The following is a 27444-nucleotide window of genomic DNA, read 5'->3' as shown; positions in this document are numbered from 1 at the left end:
ATGTTTTTTTTTTCTTTTCCAAGACCTACAGGAAACTTCTGTAGGTATAAATGCTTCATCGTCACATAATCAAGCAGTGTACCAAAAGTTTATGGTAATAAGTTTCTTAATTTCGATCAACACAAACACAAAATATCCACTGTTAGAATAACTGAGATTGGTTGACCTGCTTTAATGAGGCTTGAGATAATTTCTAGTGATGGCTGGGCAGAATGGCTAAGAATAGCAGAGGGCACGTGCTCATCCGTATATAAAAGTTTTGTTGACAGACAAGCTTACATTCCCCGGAAAATAATCCGGACCTCAGCAAGCTTACAGCATCACTGGCTCACCTGCCAACGGTAATCCTTCCTCTTATGTTTCCAAGTAACACCACTAGGTGGTTTTGGAAACTAGACGAACACTTCCCGTTAGCAGACGCAGGTGGAACTTGGAAACGAACAAAACCTCTTCTAGAATGGTTCTCAGCTCAAACCATATCTTCAAAAAAAGTGCGGCAGATGGTAGTGTAAGTACAAAATGTTTATATATATATAATTATATTTATTTTAATGAATGATGAATGTTCGAACAATCGAAAGGCTGGTTTCAACATACTTCAAGTGTGATGAACAATCTAAACTTTTGGTTTAAAAAGAAGGAAGTTGTAATACATCAGTTATTTTGCGATGAACATTATCATAATAATATTTGTAAAGCTTTCTGGAACTTTGAAAATATGAAAAGTTCATATCGCATACCCAACAAAATTTGTTGTAAAAACAAGACAATAGAAATAAGGAAAAATAAACCTTCGAAGCATGAAAAACCTACCGAATGCATGTAATAGAGTAAGAACTATGTTATCTTACTATCATTTCCGAACCTTCTGACGTAGGCACTTTTTTCACCCTTATAATTAAATAAAGTAAACAACAATTGCACTTTATCAATGGAATGATAAAAGATTTGTCTTTTATACACAGTAGACATGAAGTGTACCCATGCACCTTGTATATATCTCTCTTAAGAAGAGGCCCGGCATGGCCAGGTGGGTTAAGGCGTTCGACTTGTAATCTGAGGGTCGAGGGTCCGAATCCTGGTCGCACCAAACATGCTTGCCCTTTCAGCCGTGGGGGCGTTATAATGTGACGGTCAATGCCACTATTCGTTGGTAAAAGAGTAGCCCAAGAGTTGGCGGTGGGTGGTGATGACTAGCTGCCATATCTCTAGTCTTGCACTGCTAAATTAGGGACGGCTAGCGCAGATAGCCCTTGAGTAGCTTTGCGCGAAATTCAGAAAGAAACAAACAAACAAAATCTTAAGAAGACAAGCATAAGATGAATATTGTGTCTTTCTTAAAATGAAGTTAACATCAATTTCGTGTATATCTCTTCTATAAAACTGCATGTGCTTGTTTACAAATAAAATCATATGTAAAGAGATCCATTTTTTTCTTTTGTGATAAATACCCCGCTGATATAACGATAAGTTTTCAGATTTACAACCATAAAATCAGAGGTTCGATTACCATTGATGGACTCAGCAGATAACCTGTGGCTGTAAAGGAAAACACAATCTTTTGTAATATAAAAACAAATCAACAATAATAAGCTTCAACTTTTGAAGTGCAAATTGACTTCGCTTTTTCTCAGCACATTAGAAGATTTTTTTTCAAAAACTGACTCTTATTGTACATATCGGAAAAACATTTTGTACGTGGTGAGTCAGAAGATTCTATCTTTTATCTATACGCATTGATGCTTGTGAAAAATTGTTTATAAAAATGATGTGCTTGGCTGTTTTACATTCTATACTTACAACATAGAATAAACTTAATTTAATTAAATTTTGAAATAAAAAAATGGATCAGTTATCTGTACTAAAATGGAAACCAACTGTAAAAAAGTAAATAAAAAACTAAACGTAACTTTTTGATAAAATTAATAATTTCTTGACATCCAGGTTAAATGAATAGATTAAACATCAATAAAAGTAAATATGTTTTTTTTATTGTAAACCCATACAATCATAACCCTTAGTAACCATTTCTCGTATCTTTAGTAATCCTTATTAACCTAAGTTACCTTTATCCTCATTATCCTTAGTTAATAACTATTGCATAAAGGTCGTATTTTTGTATTTTATGTTGTGTTTGTAATTACTTAATGAATTAACGTGAGACAAGAAGCTTTAAAAACTTAAAGTTCAATTACATTAAATATTTTGAAATGATGTCAAGTTTGATACACTTAACTGACGAATTTCTTCACTCTTCAATGTTCTGAAACTGCAAACAAATTTTATATAATTATTATTGTGAGCCATGCAATCTGTATTCGAAAATAAAATTAAGTGATAAGAAGTCTTTCAGTGTTTCATTTTCTCTCCATTAAATAGCACATCAATACACAAGGCGAGGCTTGAATAATTCATTTAGTTACATTACGTCTTTAATTACAGCAATAAGAGTTTATACATCTTAAAAAGCTATAACTGTTTAGTAATTCTCGCTTGAGAGAATGAAGATCTTCTGTGAAGTGTATCTACCAATGGAGGACAATGAAACTGGTTCCAGATATAGAGGTTAGCTGCGAATAATCAATAAGCAGCCCGTGGACCAACTGATGGTTGTTATGGAAGGTAAAGTGGGATATCTGGTACTGCAGATATTCCTTTAAATGGCTTTTGGCGCCCAAACTAAACTCCAAATCCCATTCCCACTTGCTGCCTTGTAGGTTAGACCATTAAGTCAAGGATTAATGAAGTAAACCCGAAAGCAAATCGGCAGAGGGAAAAATCAAACTACTTCTGTAAATTTTAAGAATGTTTTTGTCATCAAAGACATGTGAATCCCAAGAATACCTTGGTAAATTAAAACATAGATAAAGAAAACATCTCCTGCTAAGGATTGTTGTAGACAACAGATAATTCCAGCCCTTCGTTTTACTGCTTTCCTCGAAACAGATTTCTGTACGTGGTTGGGGGACCTCCCAGAGAAGGTTTTGTACTTTTAGTTTACCTCCTCTGGGATTTGAACATCCTCCCATGTGCTTGTTGTACGTGATGACCCATGAAGGGGAGAAGAGGGTCCTAGTGGCTGAGAGGTCCAACTTTAACACACCACTTTGGTTTTGAATTCTTGTCGATGGGCAGCCTTGGAATGGCTCCTCCAAGGCTAATCGGCTAGTCCTCTTGGGCTAAGATCAACTAAGTACCAGTGTTAGACGTTTTCAACGGGTGTTGTGGACAGACATTCTGTCTGATACTGGTGTTTGAGTATCGTGGTCACAAAACAGTAGCATTACTGAGGTGTATTTGTTTGATATTGTAGTGCATTTCTTTGTAGGGCAGTATGTAGGTTGGGTAAGTGGACACTTAATTTTACTCTATTTACTATGGATAACCCAATCCTTGAAAAAAGGTAAAAAAACAGCTTACACTTAAACGACCACGTATAGACGACCATGTTATACAGTCCCCTACTATTTTTAGATTCTCTGCCTCGATTTTTAATCTTTCATTCTTTATCTGCCAAATTTTTAGGGCAAATGTCTCCCTTTTTCAGTCAGAAGGGATTAGATGGGCTTGCTGGGTTTCTAAACTCCGTCAACCAGCTACGTTCTAAAGGCATCTTGATCGAAACATCTAACCCAAAACACAGAAAACTCTTCCTGAAATCTAAAGCGATTTAGGATATAGAAAAGAGAGAAAGAAAATTCTCACCCATTCCCTGATAAAATTATTCCTTTTTTATGACACGTAAATTTTCAGAAAAACACTTAAACTTTAAGTTTAAAAATAACATGTGTATAATTTCGTACTGCTGCTACCGAAGTTACTGTTAATGTGATGAATGCCTGTTTATATTCTTAATACATACAGGATATGATACTCATTTTAAGAAGTTATGAATGAAATAAAACTATGTAATATTATTTCACTCATGCTATGTACACCATATTCAATGCCAAAAAGGCCTTTGTGCAATTCCATGGTTCATCTGGTCAGCTGGGACATGAGACGGAAAAAGGGCATAGCGCAGGTAGCTCATTCTGCTGCTTTTTGCTTAAGCAAACAAGCCAATAAAATTAAGTTTATCATGGTTTAGCAACCTATAATAATCTTACAGTTCATTATGATTACATTTTGTATTCATAATGTCCATAATTTTTCATTATTTAATTACTAGTCAGTTTTATGATTTCATATCGCTTACAGTAAGAGTAAAATCATTTCAAAAAACACAATGATTTCAGATAAAAACAGAGATTTTTCCCCATCTGCTCAACAAAAATAAGTAACTTTTATAATAACTATAAAAAATACAATTCAACTACCTGTTCGTGGCTTTGTTTTTCTCGCATTTTATTTCGTTTTAGAGTTGATAAAAAATACAAATAACTAGCGAAAGAAGAACGTTTAATGAATGAGTGAAGTTTCAGGTGTAAAAAAAAATGTTTGCAAGGACATTTGCCATCTCAAACATCTTCTCAGCTTTAATATTGATTTTTCATGAAAGAGCTCTTCTCCTGATTTTCTCTAAAAGAGTGTTCTCCAAGATTTTTTACGCTCTGAGAGCTATGCAAAACTTTGGAGGGAACACAAAGTCGAGCGAGTTTTTTCCAACTTAAAAACCTGTTGTTAACTGAATAAACACTCTTGTCGCATCTATAATAGAATGTTTTTGTATTTTTCATTCATTTTCTCACTAAGACACTTAGCGATGATTGTATTTGTTGAAGATTAGGACATACACGATCGTTTTTATTGGTCTTTTTTTATATTCATATTTGAGTTTATTGAAAAAATTACATTGAAAATTTATAGAACGTCTTAAACAGACGATACAAGTTATAATATTGAAGATTGAGTGCCATTTTATTTTGAGTAAGGAGGTCACTGGTATCGGATAAAGTTGGATATTCTTCAATTTTGCAATAATGGTATTAAACCCTGAAACGTTAACAGTGAATTTTAAACAATGTATCGGCTTCTTTACATTTAACTACACTAGTCCTATATATTGTAGTATTTTAATTTACTATTAATTATTATTGACTTAAATAAGTATTCGTTGGTAAAAGACTAGCCCAAGAGTTGGCGGTGAATGGTGATGACTAGCTGCCTTCCCTCTAGTCTTACATTGCAAAATTAGAGATGGATAGCGCAGATAGCCCTTGTGCAGGTTTGCGCAAAATTTAAAAACAAACAAAACAAACTAAAATACTTTAGAAGTTATTGTACGTTTACCTCTTTTCAAGACGTAGTTATATGGTTTTGCAATCGTTAGTATTCCATGTAGTTTATCGCAAGAAGAAATTTTCTGTTTTTTAACAACTTACGAATTAACTATTTTACGGTTCTCAGTAGCTTCTATATTTTTTCTGCCATAATATTATTTTTTATTATTCTTTTCCATCCTGCCTCGTCCCTGTGGTTCAGCAATGATCCTGAAGGCTCAGAAAGCTAAAAACTATTTTTTGACACAATACAGATATTTCATTATGTAGCTTTATATTTAATAACAAATTTTTCCATGCTATACATAACAAATCGTATAATTCAATATATGTTATCAGTCATCCTTCAACTAATAAACACCTTAGGAATCGGCACTGAATTCCTCACCAGTTAACTTCTAAATATCTTATAAATAACAATACAACTGAAACGCGATTTCTTTACGACTATCCAGTTTACACGTATATTACCACTGACTCTCCAACATACAGACCTTAACAAAAATTGTACCTAATAAACCCCACCATATAAAGCAGAGAGTCTTACCACTCTTCATTGATCTGGCAAATTTCATGGCAATATTCGAATAGCATGGACATATCTTACCAATATTTTAATCTAAAAACATACCCTCAGAGTCTCAACCTAATCGTTCACTGCCAGCAAATGTCTAAAGAATTATCGTCCACTTCATGGATCGCGTAGCTTGAAATGTATTAACATTTAAACAGCTGGTGTGAGAAGTATTCAAACCCATATCCTTCAGATTAGAAATCAATCGCTCTCACCACTCGGCCATGTTGGTCGCACTCGAAATTAGACAGAATCATAAATAATTATTGTTCTGTGGATATGATAGTTGTTATCACTTCAAAAGACCTCTGTAACATAGAAAGACGTTTGTTGTTTCTGTTTTGCTTTGTTTTGAACCTCTTTACTCTAGATGTTTTAATATTTTCATATGCGTCTTACACGTATTCAATAAACTTACACAGTTTCATCAGCCACTAACTAACTTATGATACATATTTTCCCCATAATACCTACACTGTTCCTTCTCTTGGAATGTAAAAGTGTGGCGATACGATGCGAGTATTACGAAACAACATTTATTGAGTTACGTTTCATATACATACAAAAAATAAGACAGTTGTATTCTTACATTGTGTAACAGATTTAGTATTATACGTTTATTTTAATAACTACTCTTGTTTCAGTATACTTTTCATTTCTTGCATGTGACGTATATTTTTAACTGAGTATTGCGCAAGTCCGAAATGTGTAGAAGACCCTTGAAAGTAAGAATAAACAATATTCGTTTTACGAAAACGCTCGCGCATTTTCGAAAATGTGGAAACTTTAGGAATGTTTGTTTTCTGAATTTCGCGCAAAGCTACTTGAGAGCTATCTGCTAGCCGTCCCTAATTTAGCAGTGTAAGATTAGAGGGAAGGCAGCTAGTCATCACTACCCACCGCCAACTCTTGGACTACTCTTTTACCAACGATTAGTGGGATTGACCGTTACATTATAAGGCCCATACATTTGAAAAGGTGAGCATGTTTAGTACAACGGGGATTCGAACCCGCAACCCTCAGATTACGAGTCGAGTGCCTTAACCACCTGGCCATGCCGGGCCAACTTTGAGAAACTCGCGTGATTCATAAAAACTCTTAGCCGACAGACAGCAGAAGAACCCTATTGCTCAGCGACAGTCATGTGTTATAGGCCTTGGGGTCTACAATTGTAATTAACGTCTATTAATCGAAAAACTAGAGAATTGGGGCAGCTTTGTCGCAGAAGTTCGGGGCTTCTTGGGCAATCACAAGACCGAAAATTATATGAAACTGGTTGAGACTCTGGTGAAGAAATACAGCAAAATGGGCTGCAGGATGTCCACATCCTTGACGCTCATCTTGATAAATTCAGGGAGAACATGGGAGCATACTCAGAGGAGCAAGGCAAGCGCTTCCACCAAGATATACTGGACTTTGAACGCCGCTACTAAGGAGTGCATAACGAAAACATGATAGAAGACTATATTTGGGGGCTGATACGTGAAAGTGATTTATATTACAGTCGCAAATCTCGAAAAAAATACTCACTTTCAAACATTTTTCTTCATTTTTGTATAACTTTAGTATAAATACCTGTAAATCTTGATTCGAATGTTGTTTTATTTAGACCTTATGTAAATGAAAATGTGCAATTTTGCCCATTTTTGCATAGAAAATATCTTAATTTCTAAATTTCATTATCCAGGTCACAAAAGCAAAGTTTGAAGGGAATAATGGCCGTTTTCTGTACTTTTACAACACAAGCAATTAAGAAATAACACATAATATTGAGGAACACAATTTGTGCTACATAGTATTATACATGCAGTACTGTCGTTACAGGTCACATTTTATTAAGTAAACAATATCTTCTGTTTTTTACAGGTTACCATCTACCTTGGAAAAAGAGATTTTGTAGATCATTTTACTTATACCGACCCAATCGGTAAGCCTAGATATCTTTAAGATATCATATATTGCTACTTCTATAATAAATTACACTTATATAAAAGCACACGCGACGAAATACATGTGTATTTATACGTATATATTTCCTGTCTGCTTGTGAATAATTAGACAAATTACTAAAATATATCAAAACACTGAATCCTTTTTCCTCCACGTATTCGTAAATTATTGTAATCACGAGTGAATGAAGACAATTTATCTCTAACGCGGAGTTTCTTTCTGTTATCTGTTATGGTTTTGCTGGGTTTTTTATTTCTTACTTTCTCTTAAAAACCTTTTCTAACACTATTGGTGACAGTGCATGCACGAAAAGTGTATTGAGTTTCATCGTAAAAGTTTGATGAGATTTAGAACTAGTTATCAGAAAAACTAAACAAAGGGCTTAGGAAATCATATTACTTTCCTCAGAAGTGTCACTTCATTTCTCTACATCTTAATAAGCTCAGACGTTAAACTAAAAAAATAGTGAATCCCAAGGAAAGAATGGAGACAATGTTAAACAAGCAGTGTCTCTGCTTGCTTCTCAAATGGTTTCCGTTTTCTTACTTAACCTTTCAGTCCAACAAAATAAGCCCCCCAGTGGCACATTGGTATGTCTGCAACTTACACACTAAAAGAAACCGGGTTTCGATACCCGTGGTGGGCAGAGCACAGACAGCCCATTGTATAGCTTTGTGCTTAATTCTAAACAAACAAAATAAGCGTCATATGAAATGTAAGATCTCACGTTATCTATTGTTCTGTTTGTTAAATTTATATATAGAAAGAGCTAACTTGGTTATATTTCTAAATACAGCTTCAGAACTTCTAAAAATATTTTATTAACTTACATATGAAGTCATCTTGACTAGATTCATATTTTATTGAACTTTTACGCCTTAATTAAATACGTTTATAAAAGAAACAGAACTAAGCAAGAAATCGCCACACTAAACAAAGGATGGTCAAACGTTTATTTCAAAGTCATTTTCGGGAAACTAAACCATGGCGTTCATTCAGAAGATTTTACAAAGGTACACTAGAGTTATCTTAGCTGGTCATCCCTGATTTTGAAATAATACACAAAGGAGAAAGCAGTTAGACGACAGTACCAACACCTCATATTGAGCTGCCCTTCAGTCTTCAGACTTACAATGCTAGAATACGGGTTTCGATACCCGTGGCGGACAGAGTATGGATAGTTCATTGTGTTGCTTTGTGCTTAACTTCAAACAAACAAACAAATCCTCTTGAGTTTCTCTCGTATCGCCGAATAGGTCAATTTGACCTCACTCGTATATCGTACCTCAGTCACGATGTGCGGAACGTATAGTTGTTTTGAAACGTACTCAACTCTATATTTCACGATAAATCTATGTAAAAATACAAGTTAAAATCGAAACAGAAATGTTGATACAAACCTTACAGTTATAATTAGGCATATTTCATGTAAAAATGTCGCTAACTTTGCATGTTATTGTGGCATGCTGATCATATGACTCCTGTCTTGTAATGTGAAATAGTATATTAATAATGGCTTCTGATATTATTATACCTATGAAAAACTTTACTGATACTGTAACTCATGTAGAATTGAATTACGTTGCTATTCATTAATATTTCATATGCTTATTAAAGGTACTATTACATATTATTGCTCACATATAATTAAAAACATACCACAAAAGACCACTAAGGCCTCTGACTGATATTAGCAAAATATTCAGAATACTGCTGTGATAAACATAGAATGTGCTTCATCCAAATTTATTATGTTGCTTGCATATTTGAATTTTTTTCTCACAGTTTACCGCTTATCAGAAATAATTTATTCGACAGATATTTTCTTTTCTTTTACAGAAGGAATTGTCCTCATAGATCCAACATCTGTGAAAAATAAAAATGTTTACGTGGAAGTAATTGCGATATTTCGTTACGGTCGTGAAGAAGATGAGGTACTTGGGATGAGTTTTTCTCGAGAACTATATCTATCTCACAAACAGATTTATCCACGCGTGGATGAAATCACTAACGACAATAATGAACAACAGAATTTAAGCGATAGGTGGCTTTTTGAACAAGTTCTTCAAAAGTTAGGAACAAATGCATTACCTTTCCGTCTTGTTGTAAGTATAAGGTTGTTACTGTTTTTTAATGAGGATGTGAAATAATTAATTCAGTATTTTGTGGAAAGAAAAGTTATTTCATAAAAGTACTCCAAACATTTAAGCTTTGGGTAATTATTTGAGAAGCTTCCAAACATCATTAGGAAAGAAAATATTTTAAACTGTGGAACTTCGTGGGATAAACTTATAACATTTTAGGGGAAAGCATCAAGTTTGATAATCCTTCTGTTAAAGTCACGAAGTCTAATACTTAGATACTTAATTATTCCAAAACAAACAAACAATACAATCAGATGGGACTAACTGTGTATGTATTTTTGTTATTTACTAAACAAATATTACAACAAACAGGTAAGATTGTTTTTACTGTGTTAAACTTGCTCAAAAACTAGGAAGATTATTTCACTAACAGCTAGACGAACCACAATAAAAGTGAAAAACCAACATTGATCACTATTGTAATTACTTTTCTTTTTAGAGTATTTAAAGTTACATAAAGATTTGTGTTGTTATTACTGTTTATTGAAAGAGAGCTCTTCATATGTCAGCCTTGGATTATTTTTATTTCTGTCCACTACACTGACTGAAGAGAAAGAGACGGTTTTGACAAATCCTCTCTGCATTTCCTGTGTATTATTAGAGCGATAAACTGTGGAACAGAAGTACTGTTATAACTGAGAGTTATAACGTGAAAAAAGAAATTACTTAATGAATTATCATCGCGCAAAGACGACTGGAAAAGGCAATAAGGTAGACGTTTGGAAATTTAACTTTACTGTTAGGACTGATGTCACTCCTTTAGCTCATATCAATCAATCGTAAGTAATAAGAAGGTTGGCATCTACTTCATAGAATTCAACGAACTTTTGTAAGATATTATCAACTGGTGCAAATGAACTTTGATATCTGAAATCGTATAAACCGTTCACTTTAATTGAAAACAACAGAAAAAGCTGACATACATCGAAATCACTAATGCAAACTTAAGTTTTTTAATAAAGATAAAACTACGTTTTTGTAACCTGACTATAGTAATACGATGATTTTTAGCTAAAAGTAAATTAGACTGGAATTTTCATTGCTCATAAAAGCACTATGTGCAACCAGAATTTGAATGTATAACGTTATTAACTTTCAAACCAGTTTCCTTTCAGTTGGTAGTCCCCCTCTGGTACAGCGGTAAGTCTACAAAATTACAACGCTACAATCAGGGGGTTCGACTCCCCTCGGTGGACTCTGCAGATAGCCCAATGTGGCTTTGCTATACGAAAAACACACACTCTACTTGGTAATTACTGCTTTGTTTCTAATAATATTGTGTATTAATTGTGCAATAATAAATATTAGAGTTTGGCTTCTTTCTGCTTGAAAAAATATACAAAATTCTGGTTATCCTTTAAATTTACACCACTTTTACCATGTGTTAATAGCTTTTAATTAAGCTCATGTGAACTTATTAGTAAACGTAACATAGTCTGAAGTATCTGAACCTCAATTAGCCATGTAATAAAATTGAACCAGCAACCTCTAAACAGCTAGAAGTGCCCTACAAAATGCGTTTAAGAATTTCTAAAAAAATATAGGTTGTTGGAAATGGGATAAAACAATATATGTAATGATCATAAATTTCAACTTCTAAAAAAAATCTCCCTTATTACCGATAAAAAAAACAACTATTGTTGCACGTGACCCTGCAAGTAGTAGCTGATTGTAAAAAAATGTATCCCACTTTTAAACTGCTACTAACGTTACTGGCCTACTGCTAGTACAGCGGCATGTCTACAGATTTACAAAGCTATAATCAGGGGTTCGATTCCCCTCGGTAGGTTCAGCAGAGAGCACAATGTGGTTTTGCTATAAAAAAACACACAAAAAACAAACTAACATTTGTTTGTTTGTTTTTTGAATTTCGCACAAAGCTACTCGAGGGCTATCTGCGCTAGCCGTCCCTACTTTTGCAGTGTAAGACTAGAGGGAAGGCAGCTAGTCATCACCACCCACCGCCAACTCTTGGGCTACTCTTTTACCAATCAATAGTGGGAGTGATTGTCACATTATAAAGCCCCCACGGTTGAAAGGGCGAGCATGTTTGGCGCGACGGGGATGCGAACCCGCAACCGTTAGATTACGAGTCGCAGGCCTTAACATGCTTGGCCATGCCGGGCCCGAACTAACGTTACTGATACATACCTTTTTTACTTGTCCCCTGCTAGTACAGCAGTATGTTTACGGATTTACAACACTAAAATCACCTTTTCTACCATACGAGACAAGTATTTGTCACTAGTAGCAATAACAGCATGTACAATGAGAGACAAAATTTGCTGTTCGGTTTACTGTAAATGAATATACACTTTGTCGTGTTTAATGTTTCTTGATTTAAAATATATATATATATATACACTAAAAAATTGTAACAAAGCTACACAACTACTTATCTGTGCTCTCTCCACAAAACCCCGGATTTCAGTATTATAACTCGAGAAACGGTTAATATATCTAGTAGCACTCTGTTAAACTGTCAATGAATTTTTCGAGCTTTCTTTTCATCTATATGTAAGTACGAAACCTGCAGCTTGTTATCAAAGTAGGTGAAAGAAATAATGAACTCTTTGTTAAGGCTCACTAAATGACATTTCATTAAGTCGCACAGAATAAATTCAGTCGCTCATGCCTTGCGTTTTTCTGACGCGAACCCTTGTTAAATGTTGTTGTCATTAACAAACAGACCATACAAGCTAAAAGGTTTTTACTGTTTCTATTATAAGGAGACTAACATTACTAACAAATTTCGACTAGTAATAGTTAAGAACAACAGAAACGGACAAATGTTCGTCTTCTAGAAAAGAACATATTTGCTAATATTACGATGTCTTATCCATGAATGTTTTTATGATTTTGTTCTTATTTAATTATTAGCATCTTTAGTATTTTAATGTGCACAATAACATGTTAATATAGAAATAATGATAAGTTATTTTAAAAACAACAGTATATATTTCATGCGGTTCTAATTAATCAACTAAACTTGCCTTGAGAATTTTGACGTTATATATGTTTTATAATATGAAAATTCAAAAACTGAAGTAAAATCACAGCAGGTTTATGTTTGTGATATATCCAGATGAAACTGAGTTAATGCTAAGGTATATCGGTTATGCTTGTTAGATAACAGGATATCGATCTCGGAGTAATGCTAATTCTCTTACAACCTGTGTAAAAGTGAAATTAAGCAACCAGACTGGCAAAAATGTAATTCAAGTACACCATGTTTATAAAGACACCAAACACAATTACAATATTTGTGCGTATTTGCTTGAATAAACATGGGAATAGTCGTTCTGACTGGATAACATCGGTGGTTAACTCTGTGTTCCGTCCTGATTATTAAAAATTCAAATGATATTCCAGACTATTCTAATCAAATGTAACAAATAAAAAATATTCCTTGGTATACAAGAAACGTAGCATTTACCCAGAGCGACCAGTGTTTCACGTGACTGATCATTTTCATTACAACATAGAAATACCACCTAAGTATCCGTTGAAGGACACTGCTGTCGATAACGTTACACAACGCTTATATTAAGCAATACCCTGGCAGTAGCAAACATAATCCACTTCACAAACAGCAAAAGAACAAAAGTAACTTTGGAACAAAATCAACGACTTTCTCGACCTTATGTGAAACCTGTACATAAACAGAACAAACAGTAAATTAAAAATAAATACTAAAAACACAGAAACATGTGGTATAATTAAATACAACATCTACATCAAAATTAAATGGAAAAGCTACACTTTCTGTTATGATCTTTTATTAAAGGTCTGGGTCTGAAAACACGATGTAAATATTGCTAGCTGTTGTTGCTTTAATGCTTGCTTATGAGTTTCTACGGTAGTTTACATTTTTTGATAATGCAGAGAAAAAGATGATTTATACTTTAGCGGCTTTGTTAATGGTCACATTTTCAAAAGTGACATAAAAAAGAGACTGTGGTTATACAGTAATCATTTATTCAGTTTTAATATTTGAAACGTAAGTTTCAAAACAATGGAAATGATGAACTTAAGTTTTTATTTCCCTTTAGGAAGAAGATTTAGTTAAGACAGTGTAAATGAATTTGTTTATAATGATAAATGCTGATACGTGATTAGAACGATAGGCAATAAAATATATATTTTCATAATTTTCCTTCATAGATACCTTGTGCTACCCCTATATCTGTAACCATGCTTCCAAATGGAACAGACACGTGTGGTGTCCGATATTATATTCGTTGTTATGTCGCTTCTACTCGAACGGAAAAACCATCTAATCGGTGAGATTTTTCTTTATAATTTAGTTTATTAGAAATGCAGAATATTATAAATTTCGAGCCAATCTTTACATATATTCTTGAAATTATTTTAAGTATAAAGATATTTAGTTTCTGAACGTTTGTCATTCAATGTGTAAATATTTTTTATCAGCATGTTCTACTCGGAATGTACAACTTTACATAAAAACCAGAACTGCCAGTAACGTAAGTCAGATCACTTGTCTACTGGTACCTGCCATATAGATCTGTTAAAAAGATTTAGTCTGAAAAATCTATTTATGACGTTAACGTATTATCTTATTAGTGTCACGTTAGAGCTCAAAACAGAAACAATGCTTGTCTGTTTTGTCTCATCCGAGCCTGATAAAAGGCTTGGTTTGTTTGTTTGTTTGGAATTTCGCGCAAAGCTACTCGAGGGCTATCTGCGCCAGCCGCCCCTAATTTAGCAGTGTAAGACTAGAGGGAAGGCAGCTAGTCATCACCACCCACCGCCAACTCTTGGGCTACTCTCTTACCAAAGAAATGTGGGCTTGACAGACACATTATAACGCCATCACGGCTGAAAGGGCGAGCATGTTTGATGCCACCGGGATTCGAACCCGCGATCCTCGGATTACGAGTCGAACGCCTTAACACGCTTGACCATGCCGGGCCCTGATAAAAGATATCTACTGATTCGTTCAGCAAAAGATGTCGTGTGTATATCTAGTTCATTGTCTTTATTAATGTTCCTCGAGTTGTTGAAGGTTGAATATTCTACGAGATAAATTTTGACTACAATAATTTTGAAATTAATAAAGTTTTTAAAGATTTTATGATAAATTTTATAACTTTTTAGAAAATACATTTTTTTTACAGACAATCAGAATGCAATTATTTCTAACTTAAAATATTAGTTTTTATAGAGGACGCTAGTATATATAAGATCTTAATATGAAGCTAGCGACATTTGTGGTAAACTTTCATTCTGGGATGGAAAGTCTAACTTCAGATGACTTGTTAAATTTACCCACGTTTGTTTGAAAAATTAAGTTCTTGCTACGGGTTAAGTTAGGCCTACCAGAACTATATAATCGGGTTTATAGCTCATAGTATCAGTTGTTATTAGCACTATAGCTGCTGGAACTGTATTAACTAGCAATTTATATCATACAGCTTAAATAGACTTAATGGGAGGAAATAAAGTGTATCAGTATTGCTATACGGGGGGCTATATAGTTCTTAATCTAATATCACATATTAATATCATATAGCAATTAGATAAAGGTGGAAGAAGGATAATGTTATAGGATAGCAATATAGGTTGGCATAAAGGTTGATATACGATATCAGTTCTCTATTTTTATTATTTTCAAAGGTGGAATTTGGGTGATCATGTACTTATAGAAGTCAAGCATGTTTGATGATACCAGCTTCTATTTTGATGTTTCTAGATGGTAACCATCATGTCCGTAATACACTACAGAAGATCGTCTTTTGTCATTTGTTACAGTTGTTTGTTACAACTTTGCTGGTGAAATGATATATTTGTTAGTGTTTACGTGTATAATAAAATATATTATATGTTTACATAATTGTCCCATCAAGGCTGTGCGGAGTGAAGTAAGTGCTTTTGATGTGATGCAGATAATTATGAAATATATACTTACATACATGAAGAGAGAGTTATTATTACAGCAGAAAGCTACACAATGGACCATCTGTATTTTGCTCACCACGAGAAATGAAATCCCTCATTTTAAAACTTGTAAGTTCTTTAACATACCGCTTACTCATGGTGAGATGAATTAGTGAAAGAAAAGAGGATTTATTTTCTAGTATTATCAGTCTATCAATATTCCTTTAAAGTCATGTTTTCATGTTCGTTGTGGTATTCTGCAGTTGTTGTTGACGTCGTATGCTTCCATGTGATCGTATAAGCATAGTTAGATATTAAATGTCATTCAAACATCAATATAGTACATCTCAAGAAAAGCTTCTCTAGCTTTAATAAATATCGTATTATACGTAACATAAAATATTTTAATCAGAAACGTTAGGTTAAAAAATCGAGAACTTGAACAACCTGTCATGAATATAGATGTGGGTGACGTTTCGATCTCTAGGCTGAGGGTTTCATGTGGTCAACGCAAAGTCTGAAACGTCGCTTCACCTTTACTTACAGTTTACCAAAAACTTAACTCCACTGATATTTACTTTCCGTATTTCATGTTCAAAACAAAAAGATAGTACAGGTTTTTGTCTAGATTTAAGTTTCATGTAAAAAACAAAAGTTACCCTAAACTAGTTGAAAGAAAATTTTAAAGAAAAATCGTAATACTTAGACTAGTCTAAGGTGGTTAGGGGCGCGCTCGACTCGCAATATGAGAGTCGCGGATTCCATTTCCCGCCACACCAAACATACTCATCCTTTCAGTCATGGGGGCATTATAATGTAACGATCAATCTCACAATTCGTCTGTAAAAGAGTAGCCCAAGAGTTGTGGTGGGTGGTGATGACTAGCTGCCTTTCCTCTAGCCTTACACTGCTAAATTAGGAACCGTTAACGCAGATAGCCCTAGTGTAGCTTTGCGAGAAATTCAAACCAAACCAGGCTCATCTCGCAGTAATGGAGGGACGGATTGTTTGTTGTAAGCACAAAAATACACAATGGGCTATCCGTGCTGTACCCACCGTGGGTATCGATACCTTATTTTGGGCTTAATAAGCCTTCTGACTTACCGCTGAGTCACCGGTCCTAGGATCTCATCGTTTTAAGAAGGGGGAAAATAAGTGGGTGTTTTGTGGTTTTTAGATATGTTGATAATTTAAACATGGTACCACTTACTATTTAACCAAATAACTCAGAAGAAAAGTACACAACCGCGTTTTTTACCACTTAACGTTGATAACCTTGTAGTTTTTGTCTGTGATTATTAATTAGAATATGAGGCCTCTTGATGACCATTAGAGAGTAGTATTTATTTTGTTCTTCTTACATAAACACTGTACTTAAGATAATCGTTTAATTAACAAGGGTTTCAATATCTTTTGGTTGTTGTTGTTAGATTTAGGTTTGTAGTTTAGCACAAAGTTACACCATGAGCTTCTGTGATCTGCCCAACATGGGTATCGAACCCCGGTTTCTGTACCATCTGGGGGAAAATATGGTGATTTCGTAGATTTCAATAATTTCTTTTTCTTTTGGTTAATTGTTTAATTTTCATTTTGTTTAGATTCTTAACTATATTGAAGATATCTCTTTCTGAATTATGACGTTGGTGAAAATATTCATATATCTCTATCAGCAGAAATATCTCACAAATCAAAATTATTTTTCAAAACCTTTGACAACTCTTTTGTAGTGTTTAATTTTATAAATAGCCATTTTTTCCTTGATTTGAAAATTTTGGTTTTAGTTTTAAATAATCGGTTAAACTATTTTATTTTAATTTAGATGCCTGGTAAACTTAGCCATAAGAAAGATCCAATACGCCCCTTTGTGGGCAGTGATTGGACAACCATCTGGGTCGACCTACAAAGACTTTCCTCTTAGTTCAGGGAAAATCTTCCTTGAAGCAACAATGGATAAAAAGGTAATATTCGATCTTTCTTTCTTAGTGACACACGAATTAAGTTTCGATAACAATTTGAAAAGAAACGTACAAAATATGTATTTGGTAGGGCTTATTAGAAATCAGTTATATTCTTTTTAAATCATGTAATATGAGTTTTTATTTGTTTTAATTCAAGAAATGAATATAAAATGTTTGCTTTAATATTAAGCATTTAAAAAAATAAATCATAAATATTTCAGCTAATAGCTTAAAATATCTTATAATAGTCTACGAAAAGTAAACGTGTACAGTTCTACGCCTTTTGAGTTTATTTATAACTCAGTATAAAAAGAGGCTTATTTGAAATACTATATGTTAAACTATTTAAAATCATAATAATTTATATAAATCGTCATATAGTACATTATTTTCTCAGACGATTCCATCATTACTTAAATGATTTTCTTTAATTATATATACTAGCCAATTACCCGTGGCGCCAGTGCATTATATCTACGTGTGACGTATTCATGACGTCATATTTGCACCCTGAGAATGGAGAAAAATCGTGTTTTCTATTGCAAATCTACATGAACACAAGACAAAAATTTCGCGAAATTGGGGGTTGCAGATTGCGTAATAAAAACGTTTTCTGGTATCATATATATAAGTAAGAGTTTCATCATTGTATGATGATGATATTGATGTTATAGATGATAGTAAATTTTAATGTTTTCATCACTTTTGTTCTCAAATTCTCCGCAGTTTTGCCGAATTACTTCATAGAAACAGCCATATTTGTAACTATGTCATTTATATTTCTAAAATTTTGTTTGTTTGTTTGTTTGTTTTGAATTTCGCACAAAGCTACTCGAAGGCTATCTGCACTAGCCGTCCCTAATTTAGCAGTGTAAGACTAGAGGGAAGGCAGCTAGTCATCACCACCCACCGCCAACACTACTAAATTAGGGACGGCTAGTGCAGATAACCCTCTTGTATCTTTGTGCGAAATTCAAACAAACAAACAATTTCTGAAATAGAACCCATTATTTTTCTCTAGCTCTATTATCACGGGGAAGAAATCAACCTGAATGTCCTTGTACAAAATTATTCACATAAAACTGTCAAACACGTCAAAGTTTCAGGTATGTTACTTTCAACAAAACATGGAACAGATGATAAATACACATGCATATCTATCCACCTACTCTTTGTGTGCTAGAATATGTAATTAACTGATATGTTTCTCCATTTCTATAAGTTTATTTATAAGTTGCATCGCTAAGTCCTAATTCACTTTGTTATTATATTAAAGAAAAACAGATTTTGTACAACTCAGATATAATGTAGAAAAGTCACTTTAGAGAAATGGTTTAGAGCAAATAACTAGATAACAAAATGTGTATTTTCTTATTATCCAATGACAACAATATGGCGTTGTATAAGTTACTGAGTAATGAGTAATTTTTATCACAACCATACTCTTCTCTTGATGACAGCAACTTGATGACATCCTTCGTTTGAATAAAACAAATGTATGACACCTTTCTTATAGCGACAACACGTTTATGGCACCCTTCTCATGGATAACAAAGTGTTAGTACCCTTTCCTTAAAGACAATAACGTTGATGGTTCTCTTAAAGACCATAAAATTAAAGTTTCCTAATATTTCTTTATGACATTTTAAAACAAGATTTGATAGAGCAGCCATATTTTTTATTAAAGGGAGCATATTAGAACTTAATGAATGATATTTTGTATGCTTATCTGCAGGGTAATAATTACAAGTTTTATGTATACTAAAGAGTCTGAGGTATTTCATGTAATAGAATATTAAACTGCCGTCATTACTTTTTACAACCTACGACGACGATTTTTACGCCTACATAACACATCCTACATGTGTCAACATCAAATTTTGTTTCATTCTTTTATTATACATTTATGTATTAATTTATCTATTTTGTTTCCATGTTTATATCAGTGGTGCAGGTGGCTGACATTTGTATGTTCTCTTCTGGAAAGTGTAAAGTATCAGTCGCCAGCCTGGATAGTCAGTAAGTCAACTATTACTGAATATTAATAGTTTGTTTTTTAACACGTGTAGCAATCATTTGTTTCGACCACATTTTCCAGTTGCAGATCTAGCCTTATATCCATATTTAGAAACTATATTAAAGGTTTAGTGAAATGGACATTTATATATATATATATAAATACACATGATATACAAAATATATATCATACAAATGATATACAAAATATATATCATACAAATGATATACAAAATATATACAAATATATATTTGAATATACAAATATTCAAAATGTCATAATATTTATGGTACACACAGAAACAGTCTCATAATTATATGTTTAAAAATGGTAAAATTATTAGTTTAATAAACTCGTTAAAAACAACAACATTCCAACACTGCTCAAAATGCTGTAGGGAAAAAGACGTCTCTTGGAACAGTCTTATGTTGGCCTCTCTTTCTTAATCCACTTCAATAAAATTCGATATATTTCGAAATGTGTTATTCTCTGAAGCTTAAAATAGATGTAAATGGTGATTGTAATCCATGATGACGAGAAAAACCACTTGTAGAGAAAATTATATATTTAAAAACGGTTGGTATGGATAGAGAAAGCACTACGTAGAGGAACGAACAACGTTTCGACCTTCTTCAGTCATCGTCAGGTTCACAAAGAAAAAAATGGTTACTGATTGATAGCTGACCAGATGTTTGAAGGCAGTTGTGTAATTGAGTATAGGAATATAGAGGGCGTGCTTAGATATTGGATATATTTATTAATATAGGTATAAAGGCGTTACTTTGTATTGGTTTATTTTGGGCTTGAGTTGTTGTATAAGTAAGGCTTCTTTAATTTTGCGTTTGTTTATGTTTGTTTCTTTATTTAATATTTGGATGTTTTCTATGGTTGCACAACCGCCTTCAAACATGTGGTCAGCTATCGGTCAGTTACCTCCTTCTTTCTTTGTAAACCTGACGATGAGCAAAGAAGTTCGAAACGTTGTTCGCTCCTCTACATAGTGCTTTCTCTATCCATACCAGCCGATTTTACATATATAAATGATGATTCAATTGTATAGTTTTTTACAACACAGTTAAACATTAGTTCATTAAAATATATATATATATATATATATTTCTAACGTATTTGTATATCGTGAGCTGTTTTACCGGTCAACAATTTGTTCACTGAATAAAAATATTAATAAGACAACCCCATCTAATATTAGTTATGTGTCGAAACACCTTTTAACTTGATAATAACCTGAATTCTGTGTGGTATAAATCTACAAGGAACTTGAAGATTTCGTTTTCAGTAATAGCTCAGTCATTCATCAAAAAGTATGTTCTGCAGTTGGTTCATATAGGACTGTAATAACGAAAAAGGCTTTTAAGGTTGGGTCAGATTGAGATCTTGTGAATTTCAACCATTGTCTGCTGGACTTAATCGGAAACAACACAGGCAGGAACAAGTGTGTCACCTGAAATATTCTATGTTTCTACCAACAGACAAGAAAAAAGAACCAATAGATCTCACCATACACATCAGGACTCACCCAAAACATCATACGTTTTTTAAGCATTAATTCTCAACATTTTGCACTCTCAACATCAGTACAATTGTGTTATTTTAAAATCTTGGATAAACAGGTGCTCGTTATAAGCTGCTATATTACAGTTTTGATAATATCCTTCACGTGTTACTATTGAAGATTGTTTCATTCTTAATGCTGTTGATGCAACTGATTATTCGAAACACGTCCTGTTCTTTGTTGTAGTTACAATAATTTATTTTCTAATCTTTCCCACCTGGATTTATCATCATCTAGTCAGAAGACATATCAACTTTTGACTGTCTCAAAAGAGGCAGGGTTGGCATTGCGGTAGGCCTCTAGATTTTCGAGTGGTAGGTGCGTTATAAGAGTGAGAGTCAATCTTTTATCTGAGTAATCGATGATACAGTGTTTTTGGCTGATTGAATAACTTTCTTCTACGCAATAATTTAAAATAAGGAACCGTTGACAGATAGCCGTAGTAGTTTTAACATTAATTCAAGTACAAATAAAACTTAACCAATCATCTGACATAATCTATTTTGCGTTTCACAACCTTGAAAACTTTAAGATTTGCATTCAACTAGAATGTATAATTCTGGCAGAGACAAGCTAGAGTGTAGCTCTTTAAATACGAAATCGGTCTTTCCTAAATAACACTAAATCATTTTATGTATTTACATACACTTTATTATGACCTTAATAAATAAACACTGTCTTTGTAAATAAAATTTGATATACATATGACTCTTTTTCTCTTCTGGTAATCATATCTTCCACTTGTTTGCTTGATTTGAATTTAAATGTGGTTTATCACTTTATATTATTTCTGGGGGGTTTCATAAATGTATTAGGTATTTTCTTGTACCTCAAAAATCTTGTGTATTAGAATTATATAAATGTTTCCCCCACCCCGAAACAAAATACACTTTTTAGTTAATTAAATAATAATAATAAAGAAAAACCTCAATAATGATTTACATATACATACATTCTTAAATATCTTGCAATACCATATAACAGTATTCTTTGATAGATTGTTTAGGCTGAGTATTCATGATGAAACTTTGTAGAATGGACAGCAACTGCTTGTTGTGGAAACACAAGCCCCTACACTCGTGTCTCCACAACATGCAGTTGCCGTCCATTCTACAAAGTTCATCATGTAACAGTATAAATGCGTAATGGTGTTCAAAAAATTCTTTTCTTTTTCGACCTTCTTATTTTATGTAAACTAAAATTTTAAATTAAAACAAGTGAATACGATATGAATCTTTCTATAAGACCACAAACTTTATATTAACGTCTGATATAAATTAGATTCGAAAGGAAATATTTCCTTTACATAAGTGGCCTGGCTAAGCTTGGTGCTGGGGTACACGGCTCGCAACCTGCGTGTTAGATAGAGCCTTTTCGCCGAACATGCTAGACATTTCAGCTGTAAAGGCGTTATAATAGGATGTTAAAATCTACTTTTCGTGGTAAAGAGTAACCTAAGAGTTGGTAGTGGGTGATGTTGATTAGCTCTTTCTCTCTATGATTCATTATTAAAGTAGTAACAGCTGGCGCAGATATCCCTCGAGTATCTTTGCATGAAATTCAACTAAACAAAACCTTTATATATAGCTTGTAATACCATTGTATTCAAACTAATATTTGTGATAACTTTATAACTGCAAATTAAGTGTCCTGGTTTACAGGTTGTTTGAAAATAATACAATTTTTTTTAGAGAAAACTGCCCCATACAACCGGGAAGTACGTATTATAAGAGATTTGGCCTTCTCCCAGATATTTGGAGCAACAATGGAAAGTATGGTATTTTTACAAATCATTGTAACTGGATGGAAGATAAAAGCTTAGCTTCAAGTGTCATGTAAGGATTTTTGAAAAATCTTCGCTACCTATTTACAAATCGAATTTTATAGTTAGGTGTAAGTTGCTATCAACAACTTGAGGAGTGCTGCTTATTGAAACAATACAATAAAAACTAGTTATAAACAAGTAAATCAGTTTTCTATGCGTAACCAAAATTATAAAGAGATGGTAGAAGCTACCTAATTTAAATATCCACCTCTTACTGATTTGAAACGGTTAAAAGTAAATTACACACACACACACACACACACACACATTTACAAATTTTGAAACAATTTTAAATGAAAAATGGCAGTTAAAAAATCTAGAAACACTGAAATTTCTTCTTAACATAAGACTAACAACGGTTAGGTTTGGGTCTTAAAAACCGTTGAAAATTATTAAGTTTAAGGAAGCAAATTTGCCCAAAAAAAACGACGGGTAGTAATAATATTGTTTAGAACAGTTGCATGCTCAAATGTCACCCGTCTAAACACGAGACGAAAGAAAAAGGCGGACATATTTAAAATAAACCATAGTTGTTATCAAGTTCTTGTAAAAGCTCCTACTTATCTTGCTGAAACCGTTTCATTTTTAAGAGCAATATATAAATAAATTCAACGAAGCTCAAATTAGTTCTTACTCTTCTCATAGCTCCTATGGATAATGAACAACTTGTATTATTATTTGTAATTTTGGCATAGAACGAAAATCAAAATCAGAAAAGACTGTGAACAGTCTAGTGAATCTAAAAATCTTAAAATGAATGTACATGCACAAAAATTTAAATGTCTAATCTTTAAGTTCCCCTTACGAGATAACTGTAAGTTACAATACTACAATCAGGGGTTCGATTCACCACGATAGACAGCAGATAGCTCTATGTGGCTTTTCTCTAAAAATAAACATCCAATCAGCTGATCTTTAAATGGTATTTATAAATAGTCGTTGTTTTTAAAAGTGAGCTACTTTCTTAAATCTAAAGTCCTTTAAACAAGTAAGCACAAAAATGATAACAATTGCAAGATTAAATCAGACACAAGTTATATAATTAATTATATAAGTAAGTTAAATGTCTAAGCATGTGCAATAACGTTTCCAAAACCTAAACGTGACTATGAAATAATTTTATGGTTATTTATAAAGCCAAACTTGCCGCAGCCTTATGGCATACACTTTATTGCTTAATATATTTCAGTCAATGACGTTTGTAGTTTTAAATATACAATCTGTGGAACCATATACTGAGGTTTAAGTACAAAATCAAAGAGAAAGTGTAACCAGTCAGAGAAAACTGCCAAATATTATTTACGAAAGTGAACAAAATATCCCCTATACCACTGTGTATATGTTTTTGTTTTATTTTAGTTACAGAATACAGAAAATCTAATCATAAGTAATACCAGCTTCTCGGTGCTTATTTTCAATTTTGTAGATAAAGTGGAAAATCATAAATATCCATTCCGTGAAATATATTTGACACATACATTACGTGGCCAAAAGTGTGTGGACACCTGAACATCACACCTATATGTGCTTGTTGAACATCTCATTCCAAAACCATGGGCATTAATATGAATTTGGTCATCCCTTTGCTGCTATAACAGCCTCAACTGTTCTGGGAAGGCTTTTCACTAGGTTTTGGAACATGGCTGCGGGGATTCACTCCTATTCAGCCACAAGAGCATTAGTGACGTTGGGCACTGATGTCGGGTGAAAAGTCTTGGCTCGCAGTCGGCGTTCCAGTTAATCCCAAAAGTGTTCGATGTGTTTGAGGTCAGGGCTTTGTCAGGCCATCCAAGTTCTTCGACACCAATCTTAGCAAACCATATCTTTATAGACCTCGCCTTGTGCACGGGGTTATCGTCATGCTAAAACAAAAAAGGGCTTCCCCAAACTGTTGTCACAAAGCTGGATGCACACAATTCTCTAGAATGTTATTGTATGCTCTAGCATTAAGATTTCTCTTCACTGGAACTAAAAAGCCTAGTCCAAACCATGAAAAACAACCCCAGAATATTATTCTTCCTCCACAAAACTTTAGAGTTGGCATTATGCATTCAGACAGGTAGCATTCTTCTGCCATCTGACAAACCCAGATTCGCCCGTCAGACTACCAGATAGTGAACGTAATTCATCCTTCCAGAGAACGCGTTTCCACTGCTCCAGAATCCAATGGTGGTGTACTTTACACCACTCGAGCCGACGCTTGGCATTGCGCATGGTGATCTTAGGCTTGTGTGCGGCTATTCGGACATAGTAACTCATTTCATGAAGCTCCCGACAAACAGTTCTTGTGCTGAAGTTGCTTTCAGAAGCAGTTTGGAACTCGGTAGTGAGTGCTGCAGCTGTAGGAGACGATTTTTACGCGCTACGCGCTTCAGCTCTCGGCTGTCTCTTTCTGTAAGCTTGTGTGGCCTACCGCTTCGTGGCTGAGCTGTTGTCTCTCCTAGACGTTTCCACTTCACAATAACAGCACTTACAGTTGACTGAAGCAGCTCTAGTAGGGCAGAACTTTGACGAAGTGACTGATTGAAAAGGCCTTCTGTGACAATGCCACGTTGAAAATCACTGAACTCTTCAATACGACCCATTCTACTGCCAATGTTTGTCTTTGGAGATTGCATGGCTGTATACTTGATTTTATGCACCTGTTAGCAATGGGTGTGGCTGAAAAAGCCGAAACCACTAATTAGAAGGGGTATTCACATAATTTTGGCCATGTAATGTAAAATACAACTATACATGGTTTTATTCGACCTATCTATATGTAAATCAACATCTAATACATTGCGTTTTAATCATTAAAGGAGAAATATACTATTTCACTGAAATCTAGAGTAACTTTTTATACATCATTATTTCACTCGACTTCTAATTACGAGAATTTTATGGTGTTTTATTTCTAACTATTGGCTATAATATGAAGTTAATGTTGTGTTCATATAAATAGCGCTATATAAAGAGCGAAATATTTATAATTATGTAGAATACTGCATTTTACATTTGAGTTATGAAATTCCAGGATCTCTGAGAAAGATGTGCAGGATTTTTTTGGGATTCTAATATCTTATCAAATAAAAGTCAAGTTGTACGTCGGATCCTTGACCCCATTACCAGGGTGAGTTATCAACAACTGTGTTTTCATAAGCAGGTATCTTAAGATATTAGTTGTTCATTTATTAATTTTCTTCAATATTAATTCCCTCTTTTAGTTTGTTTGATTGTGTTTGCATTCCCTATAATTATTATATTTTATAGCACTGTCACAAACATTTAGTTGTATTTTTCTTTAATAAATATACATCTTCGAGTGTCAAATTAAATGCTTAACAAAACCCTGCTTCTATATATATTATTTTTAATTACATCATAGTGCTACAGTCCTCTTTATAATGTATATTTGAAATCTCAAGTAAAATAATTATTATTATTTTGTTGACAGAAGTGACGTCAGTATATTTTTACCTTTTCTCCTGATGCATCGTAACCCAGCCAGAACACAAAATATTGACATTTTGCATTCGGATCAAAGTTCACCTATTACCCTGGTTAACTCAATCGTCTCTAAGAAAACTGATCCTAAAAAGAACAAGGCTAACAAGTACAGTTGCACTGAAGATTTTATATTTGACGATCTTACTCAAGTTCAAGTCCATCGTGTTCCACTTATCACATAATTTGTTATTAAACAAGGGAAGCTACTTAAGGCATTTTTCAGTTATTCATACAACATTAATCTATCAAATGTTTGTCAACGTGTAAGCTGACCTTTATTTTTATTATGTCAGTACTCTAATCTAATAGACAGGAAGTGTAATATGGATCTTGCGAGAATATAGGTTTTCTAGATTTCACTGTAATCATTGTGTCATTTCTTTAAATAATTTCAAGATAGTTACTAAAGGAAGCAACTTTACTATCGATTAATATTTGAAATACATATCTTATACGTTGTACCTTTAAGACTGACCAATTCATTTTTGTTGTTTATAACGCTATTATAGATGAATTAACCAAATAAACTTACTATTACTATTTTGCTCTCAAATTATTCAAAAAATAAACAGACATAAGGTTTCAAAGTTGCATTTCAAAATGTGCTATGCACGTCCTTTAAACTTAAATATGTCAAAGGAAGAAAATATTAAAAGTAATTCCAATACTTCAATGGTAATTATATTTTATATATGAAGCGTTATCAGTTCCTAGCTGACAACCACTATTGGAATCATTTTTCGTCAAAGTACAAATGCTGAATAGACAACATGTAAATAGAAAGATAATAA

General features: G+C 33.5%; 1 protein-coding gene across 1 annotated transcript; it reads left to right on the top strand.

Moving 5' to 3' along the window:
• The first annotated feature begins 297 nt into the window (after nt 1-297).
• Nucleotides 298-27193, top strand: LOC143246448 (phosrestin-2-like). The gene is made up of 10 exons (XM_076493220.1): nt 298-508; nt 7663-7723; nt 9586-9851; nt 14055-14173; nt 17611-17749; nt 18771-18855; nt 19696-19768; nt 23031-23174; nt 26181-26276; nt 26601-27193. The coding sequence occupies exons 1-10, from the start codon at nt 458-460 to the stop codon at nt 26833-26835; spliced, it is 1269 nt and encodes a 422-aa protein (XP_076349335.1). The 5' UTR covers nt 298-457; the 3' UTR covers nt 26836-27193.
• The last annotated feature ends 251 nt before the right edge of the window (nt 27194-27444 follow it).

This window comes from Tachypleus tridentatus, chromosome 1 (assembly GCF_004210375.1).
Source record: "Tachypleus tridentatus isolate NWPU-2018 chromosome 1, ASM421037v1, whole genome shotgun sequence".
Classification (NCBI taxonomy): domain Eukaryota; kingdom Metazoa; phylum Arthropoda; class Merostomata; order Xiphosura; family Limulidae; genus Tachypleus; species Tachypleus tridentatus.
Note: the sequence above shows the minus strand (reverse complement) of the source record. Positions and strands in the feature narration are given on the sequence as shown.

What these genes read in the sequence shown, in the direction of transcription:
- LOC143246448 (XM_076493220.1), top strand. Translation starts at nt 458, where the DNA reads ATGGTTCTCAGCTCAAACCATATCTTCAAAAAAAGTGCGGCAGATGGT. An exon ending in TACTTATACCGACCCAATCG is followed by an intron (nt 7,724 to 9,585) that starts GTAAGCCTAGAT and finishes TTTCTTTTACAG; the next exon opens with AAGGAATTGTCCTCATAGAT. An exon ending in AGCTTAGCTTCAAGTGTCAT is followed by an intron (nt 23,175 to 26,180) that starts GTAAGGATTTTT and finishes ATGAAATTCCAG; the next exon opens with GATCTCTGAGAAAGATGTGC.